Source organism: Puma concolor, chromosome A3 (assembly GCF_028749965.1).
Source record: "Puma concolor isolate L17-30 chromosome A3, mPumCon1.1.hap2, whole genome shotgun sequence".
NCBI classification, from domain to species: Eukaryota; Metazoa; Chordata; class Mammalia; order Carnivora; family Felidae; genus Puma; species Puma concolor.
Window position 1 is genome coordinate 30,075,303 of NC_141669.1, and position 13,119 is coordinate 30,088,421.

Consider the following 13,119-nt stretch of genomic DNA (forward strand, 5'->3'; position numbering starts at 1 on the left):
CAAGCTGATACCCCGTTGTGGAACTGAATGTTTTCTCGTGAATACACAGAAAGCAGGAAGCCAGCCCCCATTAGGCTCCACGAACAGCGCGCGTCAGGGAAGCGGGACTCTGACAGCATCAGGGAGCTGCGCCCCCTCGAGCACGCTCTCTGACCACGCTCTCGGGCTTCCCACGTGTGGGTCACTTTGGAAGTTACTGTGCCGTCCTGGGCATCTGAGACAGGTGAGAGGGGCCAGAAGAAAAACGAAATTTCGACCATCCCTCACTGGAGCGGTAAATGTCAGTGTGAAGGATTATGTGATATCAACTGTTTCCCTTCTTGAGCAATACAGAAATTATCTTTTAGTAAAAATCCTAGGCTCAAATTAGCTTGAGCTAATGTGAGAGGTTTCCTTTTTGAAGTGAAAATTTCAAATTGTGAAAAGTAATTTTAAGCACACTCATTAATGTAGATGTGTTTCCTGTGTTCATGATCCTCCCTAAGTCATTATACAAAACAGCCACACATCTGACTGCGGGTGTATTTACAGCCATGTAGAATTCTGTATAAATCACGTCTCGTGCCTCACTCGGCGGACAACTGAGTTGGCTGCTACACAATACACCTTAGAAGCACCTGAATTTCATTGAAAAGGAGGTAGGATATACTCTTATCAACCTGTTTGACCTAGAACTCTAATCAGAAAGATACCGAGATCAGCTTTCTTCCCCCTAAAATGACATCTTGTTTCTCAGACTTTTAGAATTACAGTAGCATATTCTGGTTTAGTTATATATTCTAGACATGCAGCTCATGAGGTCAATGCAATTTCTTTAACGGCAGTGGAAAATGGAGCTCTAAAACATGTACTAAGAATGCATTTAGTCTGTTGCCCAATTTGAAAAGTTCTGTTTCCTAAAGGGAAATCCTATGTATTATCAGGACTAGAGATATGATGAACTTTCACTTCTCCCTTTTAAGCAACAGTCTTAGTAAATTAGTACAAGTGCCAGCTTTCAGGACCTTCACTTACACAGGGAATGAAAAAGCAGAGAATGAGGAAAATAAGGATAACCGAGCACCTGTTTCTCTCCACCTGAATTTCCAAAGGTGTGGCGGAGGCCATTCTGAATGACATTTGAGATCCCCTCCATGCTGAAGCGCTAAAGGCAGCAATATACGGCCCAGAGGAAAAGGACAGAGAAAGAAGTTCAAAGACTATTAGTGAGAACGCACCATGATGATTTATGTGCCCAAGAGGCAAGCAGTTAGAAAATGCCACTACTCATTCACATAAAGCAAACAAAATCATGCTGTTTTTAAAATGTTTCTGCTTCCATTTCTTGCAAGTCAAATGCAAAAACTACTGCTTTTATGCTACCATATTCATAAAGATTTTCCCTCACGTAGCTGATAAATAAATTGGCTCCAATGTAAATATCCTAAGTGGTACACATATTTGTTTTATGCAAAATTTACTACATAATTTTTAAGATACCTTTTGATATTGTTTACCTACATTTTATCAAAAGTCTGAAAACTTAATACTAACAGTATGCATATTTTCAGTCTAAGTTTGCATATTTCTACCACAAGTTTGGAGAAACATTAACATAACATTTGGCAAATGAGAATGCTGTTACTTGGAGAGCTGATTACTGCTTCCCACTCGCTCTTCAGGCCACCTGCCATTGCCTTGGTGCAGAAATTACAAACTGGAAGAGTACATACATATGCTTTCTGGAGAGCAGAGTGGATCCCATGCGCCAGCAGGCCCCTAACACTTCCGCAGAGACTTTCCCACTGTTCCTAGGAAACAATTCTAGCTTCTTTCCCCCAGCAACCTCCAAGACTTCCTAGAACCCACTGTACTATAAAGAGAATATTTTTTCCCTAAACTACTTATCTTGATTTGTAACCAGTCTGCAATGTCATCAGACACAGGGAAAAGAGTCCAGTGGCACCTCTCTGGCTGCTGAGTCAAAGGCCTGAGATGGATTCTTACGCTGTGACTAATTAAGGAGGAAGGCATCCTGATTCACCAGCTGGGTCCTTCCTCTGGATTTTTACAGAGGAAAGTGGAAACAGTAAACACATTTGAGGAGTCAATATAACGAATATTTACCAGACCCCGAGGAATAGAAGAGGAAACCAAGGCAATGGTCTTTGCTTTCAAGAACATATTGTTTACCCGAGTGGTTCTCAAAGCGTGGCCCAGGGATCCCCCAGGGGGTCCATGAAACACTTCTAGGGTCCATGAGCTGAACATTACTTTCTCAGAAATACTAAGACATGATTTGCCTTCTTCACGTTCATTCTTTCATGACTTATAGTGAAATATCCCAAATGATAGGCTGAATGCAGAAGCAGATTTAAGAATCTCTCTTCGGTTAAGTGAGATATTATAACAAGATTGACAAAAATGCATAGCAATGCCATTTTTTCTCACTAAATTTTTAAAACTATAGTTATTTTTCATAAAAACATGCTAGTTGTGTAAGCATTAATGAATTTCTTATTGGTATTTTTAGACGAATTGGTAAATTTTGTGCATTTACCAATGTAGTAAATATCAATGTAATATCAAAATCTACATCAATCTACTATCTAATCTAGCAAATATCAATCAATATAGCCTATATAAACAAAAAGCTCTTTGAGGTCTTCAAAGAATTTTAAGAGTATAAAGAAGCCCTAACAACAAAAACCTGAGTAACACCAAGAGGTTTATTCTTTGAGGGAGTGAAGTAACTCTTTATCTGTCATGTACTCAATGGTACTACTGAAAACTGAGTACCAAATTTTACCATCTCTGAAGAACATGCACAACTACCCTCTCCTCCTGAATGGTCCTTCCCCACCCGGTCCTTCCCAGATCGGAGGCCATTTTGTTCTGGCAGGAATCAAACATCTGGTCCAGACACCCTGATGGAACACAGTTCACTCTGCTGACAGCATAACTATTACCCTTGATGGAGCAGGCTAGTTTTAAAAGAAAACCTACAAAGAACTACTTTGTAGATTTTTGTATTTGTAGATTTTTCACATGCTCTCATGTGATTTGTTCACATTTTTAAGCAGATTCTCAAAAGAGACGAACTTCTTAGGCTCCAGAGTCCGGAGCCATTTTTTTTTTAATTCTGTCAAATGTATCTTCTCTCAAAGGCAACAAAGAGGAAAATACTTTTCTATTCTAAATTAAATTTTTAAATTTAAATAAATAGTATTTATTCTAAAATACTATTTTAGAAAATAATTTTCTATATACCCTGACTCCATTATCTATATCTCAATATAGATTCAGAAATTATCAAGCAAGTTGAACAGTTTTAGCATCCATGCATCAAGAAACTAAGGTATATTTTATATTTGAACAGCATATTCTAAAAACACTAGCTTTACTTCCTCAGTTGGAAACCTAATGGCTGCCACTGCAAAAATTTAAAAAAAAAAAAAAGATTGATGTACATTCTTAAATTCCCAAGTTACATATGTAATTCAGGTTTCCTTACTAAGTGTGCCGCTGTGGACTTTGCTGAGCCATTTTAACTACTGGTAGCCTGATGGCTTCTGAAAGATAGCTTTCATGCAACCAGAATTCAGGGCTGGTAGAAATAAGTGGAAGCGTAATCATGTGAAGCCACAGTAACCAGGAAAACCACAAAACTAATGGCTGATCCCAGCAAAAGAAATACAGGGACTCTCCCTAGAACCCGTGCTCCTGGGCTGATGGAAGCTGTGGCCCGTCGCCACCGCACCCTCAACAGGGAAGCAGTGTGGCAGCTGGTAAGCTTCTACTGCCTCCCGTTCTGCTGGGAAAAATGACAGAACAGGAAAATCAAAAGGTTCACAGGAAATACAAAGAAAGCAGCTAAAAGATATATCTGAGAACATTCCTCCACCACTGCTCTGGCTGCCATCAACTCTCACCCCGCCAACGAACCCTCAGAATCACACAGTCGCCATCTCCTCCCCATGCTGTATTTTCAAACTCTTCCTCCTACCAGCTTATTCTCAAGGGCAACTTTAAGTTCTCCAACCCTTGGGCTCGCTTCAGCGGCACATGTACTAAATTCTCCCTCAACCTATTTGCTTCCCCCAGGGTTTCCTCAAACAGCTCTCCCCAGGTTACTTCTCTGATCCTGAGGTCCACGGACACTTTTCAGATCCCTGTGAGACAGACGGGGAGCTCTCCACCCTGCACCCCCTCCCCTGGATTCCTACATGCCATCCTCTCCCTGAGCTCCCCCTGCCCCTCTGGTGGTTCCTTCGGAGAGGTGCCTCTTTCTCTGCTCGGCTCTCATATGCCCCGTGTCCCCTGGGATTCTGTCCCTATTGTTTTTCTCATGCACACTCTCCGAATGTTCCCATTCCACCGTTTTAGACTTCTGCTTCCACAAATGTACACACAGCTCCACTTTCCTAAGATCAGGAAAGGGCTGAGAACAGCGCCTGGCACTGAGGAAGGGGTTCAGTAAACATTAGCCAGTTTTATACTACAACTTCCTTCCTGAGCGTCACTTGTGTGTTCAGCGGCCTCCTGGACATCTCTACCTGAATACTGCTAAAACCCATTACATCCAAACTGAACTCCTCTTCCTCTCTCCCACCAAAAGTAAAACACACACACACACACACACACACACACACACACACACACACACACCACTCTTTAAGTCCTGCTCCTTTTTCGGCATTCTGTATCTTTCTCATTCATTTGTCCATCCTTTCAAAAAACATGGTGAGCCAGACACTGCAGGTATTAATGACTCAAAATGAACACATCCACCAAATCCCCTCCTCCGTTCAAGACCTGATATTCCAGTAGAAAAGGGGTACAAAAAGTAAAACAAGTAAATGAACTAGATCATTGCTGATAATGTGTGTCCAGCTGATAGCTACAACGCGGCAATTAAAAACTGGCTGCCTATTTTATATCGGGAGGTCAAATAAAAGCTGAGGAGGTGACATCTGAGCTGAAACATGAATTATACACCCTCCCAGATGAGCCACAAAGGGCAATGGACAAAAGAGTTCCTCTCTGAGAACAAAACCAAAAGCAGCCCAACTGGCCGACCAAAGAGTTGGCTCTGTAGCCAGTGCGCAGGGGTCCTGTTATGCTTCTGCAACAGAATGTGAAATAGTAGCTACTGAGCATTTCTCTCCCCACCTTCGCAGAAGTTTTTATCGCAGCGGCCCTGTTCTCACTCCATCTTTGCGGGTGGATGTGCTAACACGGCAGGTTCACCTCTGCATCACAGGGGTTACATCCAGCGCCAAAAGGAAGGGCAGGCGTTCCCCAAAGATGCCAGGCTTGAAGCCCGATGTGGTTGCTGTTGACAGACCTATACATCTCCCTTTGGGGAAGGGGTACATGTGTTCTAGCTACGCTTGCCCAAGTCAGGGATCAGTGACCCGGCGCTTGATCCTCTCTTCCCTGGTCCCAGTGAATAGATTCAACCTCTCTTGTATCTCTGAAATTCAACCATTTTCCCACCCCCACTGTAACGTCTAGGCTCATTTCCTACCTGAATGAGTGCAACAGCCTCTGAGTCAATTTCTTATCTCTAGTTGCTCCCTTCCAATTAGTTCTCCTTGAAACACTGAAGTTGCCCTTCCAAAAGACAGATCTGAACATGTGATGATCCACTTAAAACCTCTTTTTGGTTTCCTACAGCCTTTACATAAAGACCCAAATGCCTTAGCATGACATACAAGGCTACCACTTCCAGGCTCTTCTTTGCTACCTCCTCACCCTCTTCTTGAGGTTCGTTCCCTCTCTCTCCCTCTCTCTCCCCCTCTCTCTCTCCCCCTCTCTCTTCCCTCTGTCTCTCTCGCTTTCAGCATTCTCTCTCAACGTCTAGCCATAATGAACAACCTGCAGGGCCCCAGATGGCCCTGTCACCTCTAGATGGCTGCCCACACCACTCCCTCTGCTTACCTTTCCTGTCCTTTCTTCTTGTCCTCCAGATTCAACTCAGCCTTCCCAGACACCCAAACCAACCCAGGGGCACTAGTAACATATCCACACCTGTATCATGAGACAGTGCCAGGCACTAAACACATCAAGAACATGGTAGCTGTTTTGGATATAGCAATGATCACTCTATACCTAGGTTTCTCAACATTGACAGTACTGACATTTGGAGTCAGGTAGTTGTTGATTGGGGGGGGGGCAGTCTGATGCACTGTGGGATGTTGAACAGCATCACTGGCCTCTACTCAGAACGCTAGTAGCACTGCCCCCACCCCATCCAGTGTGACAAGGACAAACGTTTTCGGACACTGCCTAATGCCTTACAGGGAGGCAAAATTGGCCTGGTTGAGAATCACTGCATAAAGCGCACTGCATGGTTTGTGAGCTGGATCCCCAGCCCACAGGCAGCATGCCCCTGGACGCTGGGATTAACTCTGCATCCTAAACACTCATGCCTGACACACAATTAGAGATCAATGTATGTTTGTCTCACAGCAGTAAGAGTAGATATTCAAGATATGTTTTAAGGTGGGGGTGAAGCACAAGATATAAAGAAACAGCAGAAAAAGAAAAAAGAAAGTTTGGGTTAATTTTTAATAAATTCAACTAAGTTCTCAAAATTGTCGAGAGCAGAAATAACCTCAGATACTTCTTTTGTATGCCAACAAAGCACAAACGCATCCTCATCATGCAGGAGGCACTTGATCGATAGTCACTGGCATAAATTACAGAATTCTTTAGCAATGATTACCTATGCCAGTGACGTACTTCCAGATATGGGGATGAAACTAGGAATCACACCTTAATCAAAAGTATTTGAAATGAGAAAATTTTTCAAGAGTCAACTTGGATCAAAAAATGCTGGACTAGAAAGCAGAGATGGGTATTCTCTCCCAGGCTTCCCACTAACGTCTGATGTGAGGGCGGTCCCTGAACTCACTGAGGTCTGTTTCCTCACCAGTAAAATAGGTGATGAAATGATATCATTTTAAAGCACTCTTATCCGTAAATTGTATGAATCTATGAATTATCTCAACCAAGTTGCCACATGGTTTCTTTAAGAGGGCACACGAAAATCAAAAACACACATAAACACACAACAGCACGGGACTGACAGGTCACATAAGGCTATAAGTGCTCTAGAATGGCAGAAATGCACACCCAGATGATACATTCAGAGTTATCTACTGCAGTGGCATTTATAGATGTGTGCTAAGCCAGAGTTTAACACTTCTAAGACCACAGCCCAAGAAGCTTAGAGCCTGTGACAACCACAGCATGAGGAGACAAATTTATTCTCTTGACTTTTTGCAGGAGAAAAAAATTTTTTTAAAAGAGCTAAGAGGCAAAAATAATCTGAAGGTGAACAGAAGAAAGATGACGTGACAAGATAGAAAGTTTTCTGCCAAAGAAGTCAACAACGGAGCCCTGAAAAAGTCCACTGAAGAACCTGGTCTAGGAAGTCAACGTGAGATTAATAAAGTAAGATAAATAATCTTGTTGACAAGGTTTGTAAAACAATGGGGTGACTAAGAAATACAAAGCCCTAGGATAACAAAAGAGCAGCCAGGAGAAGATCAGTGAACTAGAAGGATCAAGGAACAGAAAGAGCAGGCAAGGGGACAAGGAAGAAACAGGAAACGAGCTCCACAGAGCACACGATAGATGGTTTTACAATTGCCCTATAAATTCCAAACAATACACTCTTCTGGAAGGCAAAATGAATTTTAAAAAGATAAAACCTCAGAGACAGATTAAATTTACTTTTTTAGTAAACATCACCTCATTTAGAAGCACTACATGTATGACCTTGAGAGCAGACATGGTGTGATTAGGTGCTTCTGGTACTAAACTGGGCCAGAGGGAAGATTTTGTTGACGCTGAAATTTTATTGGGGGTGGGGGGAGGAAGAAGAGAAGGAGAGAAGCATTTCTTTGTTGAACATTTCTCATGGCAAAAGTACTACCGACATGTCAAAGCACTTTCTGAAGCCTCAAGGTTAGGAACGCTCAATGACATAAAGGACATTAAAGACTTCTTACTTTTGTTTAATTGAAATAAACAACTGCAATATTAAGTTATGTCAGAAAGCTCAATCCTATTTCCACTTAATCTACCATTTCCAAATCTGAAGGATCCAAATGTTCAAATTCAAAGTGGAGAGCTAGGGAAGATGCTGGGAATCTCAAGTTATTTTGCAATCTATCCATCTGTTTCCACCATATTTTTTACAAAGGAGTTAATAGCTCTGTAAAATGCGCTTCTCAGAATGGAATTTTTTATATGAGCCCATTTATAAGCAGGAAAATGATTAAGCATTACAGTATTTACTTTATTGTTTCCCTCACTGCTGACAAAGTGCCAAAGTAACCTGGTAAGGACGGGGGAAGAAGTTTACTCAATACGGGGCTCCACTCACATGATTTACAATGAGAACACTCACAACTGCCTCATGACCATTTCCTTCCCTGGCATGAGTATGTATTAAGTCTCAAAATCAGTCATTCTCTGGAATCTTTTCCCATACAAAACCAGGAGCAACAAAGTATAAACAAGATATAGGAGATTAAAAACAAAAATTATAAAAATCTGAAAGAAGAAAGGAGCCAAGATTCCCAAGCCCGCAGACAGCATGTCTGCATAGCTCAGAAGCAGCAACACAGGGCCAAGGGTCCCTTGCATGCATCTCTGCATAACTTGCACATCATCGCACCCGGGCACACGGGTTCTGTGAGCAAAAGAAATATGAACAAAATCTATAGGGTCGTTGTGAGGAGTCCATGGGAATCAATTAGCAAAGCGTTCAACAAATATAGATATCCAAAAATATTCAAAATATTCCTCTAAAAAGGCTAGAATAACATTTGGGACACAGCTCCCAAAAAGAAGTAACCACACCTTTCTACTTTTCTCCAGAACAAGTAATGAGCAGTCTAAGTTCTCCTCATATAAATAAAATGGCCACTGTGAAATAAAACACTCCTGATTATAGTCTCTAGCTTAAAGGACTTAAGACAACACAAAGAAAACACACTACTGTCTATGACTAAATATACAAATCATCCAAAAAGCTTAAACAGAAAACAAGTTACACTTGCGGGTCACTCAAGATCTTTCTGAACAATAAAAAAGTAAAGAGCTAGAAAACACTATGGAAACCAACAAGCAACAAGAATCGGACACAGCGATGTGGTCTGTTAATCCTTCTCTGGAGTCCTAAATATATCAAATCATTCTCTTCACACATTCACCAGTTTAACTAATTTCACAGAAAGCAGGATCCAAGACAGGGAAGAGCGAAACTAACCAGGAGGCCAGGAAATTCAAACTAATTCCTGCTATCAGACTTTTCTCTAAGCCTCATCTGACACCCACTGGCACAGATCTCTAACTAGCAGGAAGTCTTTAAAAATCCCAAATTCAAAGCTCAGTGTCAGAAAAAAAGGTTAGAAAAAGCAATTAAGAAATGCTTTTCATCTATTTCGGACTCATATCGTAACTTATGCTCTGACTTCATTAATATTCTTTTTACTCAGGAGGTTCAAAAGGAAGTGAAATTCAAACATAATTATTGTTCCTTATAAATCACATCATTTGCAATAGTTTAAATGGCAAAATTTTCAAATATTAACTTCTAGAACAATAGTTTTAATTTCACATTCTTAAAATAATCAAAACACAAAACATAAGAAAAACAGAATTGATGAGAATGCAAGCTGATGCAGCCACTCTGGAAAACAGTATGGAGGTTCCTCAAAAAACTAAAAATAGAACTACCCTATGACCCAGCAATTGCGCTATTCGGCATTCATCCAAAGGATACAGGTGTGCTGTTTCAAAGGGACACATGCACCCCCATGTTTATAGCAGCACTATCAACAATAGCCAAAGTATGGAAAGAGCCCAAATGTCCATCGATGGATGAATGGACAAAGAAGATGTGGTATATATATGTGTGTGTACACACACACACACACACACACACACACACACACACACAATGGAGTATTATTCGGCAATTAAAAAGAATGAAATCTTGCCATCTGCAACTACATGCTGGAACTGGAGGGTAGTATGCTAAGTGAAATTAGTCAGAGAAAGACAAAAATCATATGACTTCATTCATATGAGGACTTTAAGAGGCAAAACAGATGAACATAAGGGAAGGGAAACAAAAATAATATAAAAACAGGGAGGGGGACAAAACAGAAGAGACTCATAAATATGGAGAACAAACTGAGGGTTACAGGAGGGGTAGTGGGAGGGGGGATGGGCTAAAGGGGTAACAGGCACTAAGGAATCTACTCCTGAAATCATTGTTGCACTAGATGCTAACTAATTTGGATGTAAATTTAAAAAAATAAAAAATAAAGTCTCAAAAAAAAAAAAAAGAAAAACAGAATTGAAAGCAATAGTTACATGCAAAAAAAAATTAGAAAGCACAGATATTCAAATAATTAAGGTATTACCTAAGGTGTAAAAATTTAGTCTGCTTGTGTTCACATTTCTTCAAATCAAATATTTTAATTTTTTTTTTTGAGAGAGAGTAAGCGTGCAAGCAGGGGAGAGGGGCAGAGGGAGAGAGAGAATCCCAAGCAGACTCCATGCCCAGCGCAGAGCCTGATACAGGGCTCGATGCCACAACCCCAGGATAATGACCTGAGCAGAAATCAAGAGTTGTAGACTCAACTGACTGAGCCACCCAGGTGCCCCTCATATCAAATAGTTTTCATGTGAATTACAAAGCAGTTATAAATGCAAATTATACTGAAAAACTTTCTGTAGAGAAAAAGCAGATCCAAGTAAATTAGAAAATATGAACTAAACCAAAGCAGATAAATATTTGAAAATGTCTTGAATATTACACTATTATTTTGGAATTTCACTCTCAGAACAGAAAGGTATGGTATGAAGATTTTCTAAGTTAGGAGTTAAATGGAACAGTATCAATTTAATTTTTTCTATTTGAAGATCTTTTTAAATTTTTAAGTAATTTAATATTAATATGGTAATTAAGTGTTGGCAAAAATTTTCAAAGCTACTGAAAGAAGGGTAAAATAATTAACCCTGCTAATTTTATACATTATTTCCTGATACTTACGAATACCCTAAGTATATAATAAGGTAAATAACTAGTAGTGCAATTGCGGGGTCATAGGGTAGCTCTATCTTTAACTTTCTGAGAAACCTCCACACTGTTTTCAGAGTGGCTGCATCAGTTTGCACTCCTACCAACAGTGTGGAAGGGTTCCCCTTTCTCTGAATCCACATCAACATCTATTGTTTCCTGCATTGTTAATGTTAGCCATTCTGATAGGTATCTCATTGTGGTTTTGATTTGTATCTCCCTGATGATGAGTGATGCTGAGCATTTTTTCATGTGTCTGTCAGCCATTTGTATGTCTTCTTGGGGGAAATATCTGTTCATATATTCTGCCCATTTCTTAACTGGAATATTAATTTTTTGGGTGTCGAATTAACTGCACTACTAGGTATTTACCCAAAGGATATAAAAATACTGATTCAAAAGGGCACATGCACCCCAATGTTTATAGCAGCACTGTCAACAATAGCCAAATAATGGAAAGAGGCCAAATGTCCACTGACTGATGAATGAATAAAGAAAATGTGGTGTGTATATATACATACACAATGGAATATTACTCAGCGATCAAAAAGAATGAAATCTTGCCATTTGCAATGACATAGAACTAGAGTGTATTATGCTAAGCAAGATAAGTCAATCAGAGAAAGACAAATACCATATGATTTCACTCATGTGGAATTTCAGAAACAAAACAGATAAACATAGGAGAAGGGAAGGAAAAGTAAAATAAGATAAAAACCGAGAGGGAAGGCAAACCATAAGAGACTTTTTTTTAAGTTTATTTATTTTGAGAGAGAGAGAGAGAGGGCATGACCACAGGCAGGAGGGTCAGAGAGAGACAGAGAGAGAGAATCCCAAGCAAGCTCTGCACTGTCAGCACAGGGACCGATGCAGGGCTCAATCTCACAAACGGTCAGATCATGACCTGAGCCTAAATCGAGAGCTGGATGCTTAACTGACTGAGTCACCCAGGATCCCCAAGAGACTCTTAACTATAGAGAACAAACTGACAGTTGGTGGACGGGAGGTTGGTAGGGGAATGGACTAAATGGGTGATGGGCATTAAGGAAGGCACTTGTGATGAGCATTGGGTGTTATATGTAAGTGATGAATCACTAAATTCTCCTGAAACTAATACTACACTATATGTTAACTAACTGGAATTAAACAAAATCTTGGAAGAAAAAAGAAAGAATACAATTTCCTGCCATATCAAGGCTTTATGTGAATTTCTGTTATATTAACAAACAATTAGCAAACCTCTCCAAGGCATAAGGAGTCAAGAATAGACTCCTGATTTTTACTAAGTTAACTGCTGTGTCATGAAAGCTCACTATTACCAGTCACCAAAAGACAGTTGCAAAAAATCAATAGCAGATAATGATTAACAAAAACTGGTAGTGACATACATTTGTCTAGGCAGAACTATTTCTCATAAAATAAATGTGTTCTACATCTAAACTAATTAATAATTCATAGGTGTGCAGTATTAAAACAATAAATAATACACATCCAAGTTTCTCTCCATCCTACACTGACCTTCCATTTTATGGCCCTAATGCTAATTTTTTAGGAATACTTATTATAATAAGGAAAAATACAAAAGACTATAAGAAACTATCAAAAATTATATGCTAACAAACTGTACAACTTAGAAGAGATGGATAAATCCCCAAAAACATACAATCTTCCAAAACTAAATCAGGAAGGAATAGAAAATGTGAACAGGCTGATTACTAATAACAAAACTTAATCAGTAATCAGAAACTCTCAACAAACAAAAAGTCCAGAACCAGATGGATTCACAGGTGAATCTTACCAAACATTTAGAGTTGATACCTATCCTCTTCAACTAAAAAAAAAAAAAAAAAAAAAAAAAGAGGGAAAGCTTCCAAATTCATTCTATGAGGCCAGCATTACCCCAAAACCAAAGACACTCCAAAAAAAAGAAAACTACAAGCCAATATTCCTAATGAGCATTTATGCAAAAATCCCCAACACAATATTAGCAAACCAAATTCCACAATACATTAAAAGAATCACTCACCTTAATT

General features: G+C 39.8%; 1 protein-coding gene across 2 annotated transcripts in view; it reads right to left on the minus strand.

Moving 5' to 3' along the window:
- FEZ2 (fasciculation and elongation protein zeta 2) overlaps positions 1-13,119 on the minus strand; it is a 42,868-nt gene that overhangs the window by 7,245 nt on the left and 22,504 nt on the right. The window contains exon 6 of one of the 2 annotated variants that reach the window (XM_025927463.2): positions 1,064-1,144. The exons of the other annotated variant lie outside the window; for it this stretch is intronic. Within the exon in view, the coding sequence (XP_025783248.1) occupies positions 1,064-1,144 (81 nt within the window). The remainder of the gene's footprint in view (positions 1-1,063; positions 1,145-13,119) is intronic. 2 annotated transcript variants of the gene reach the window in all.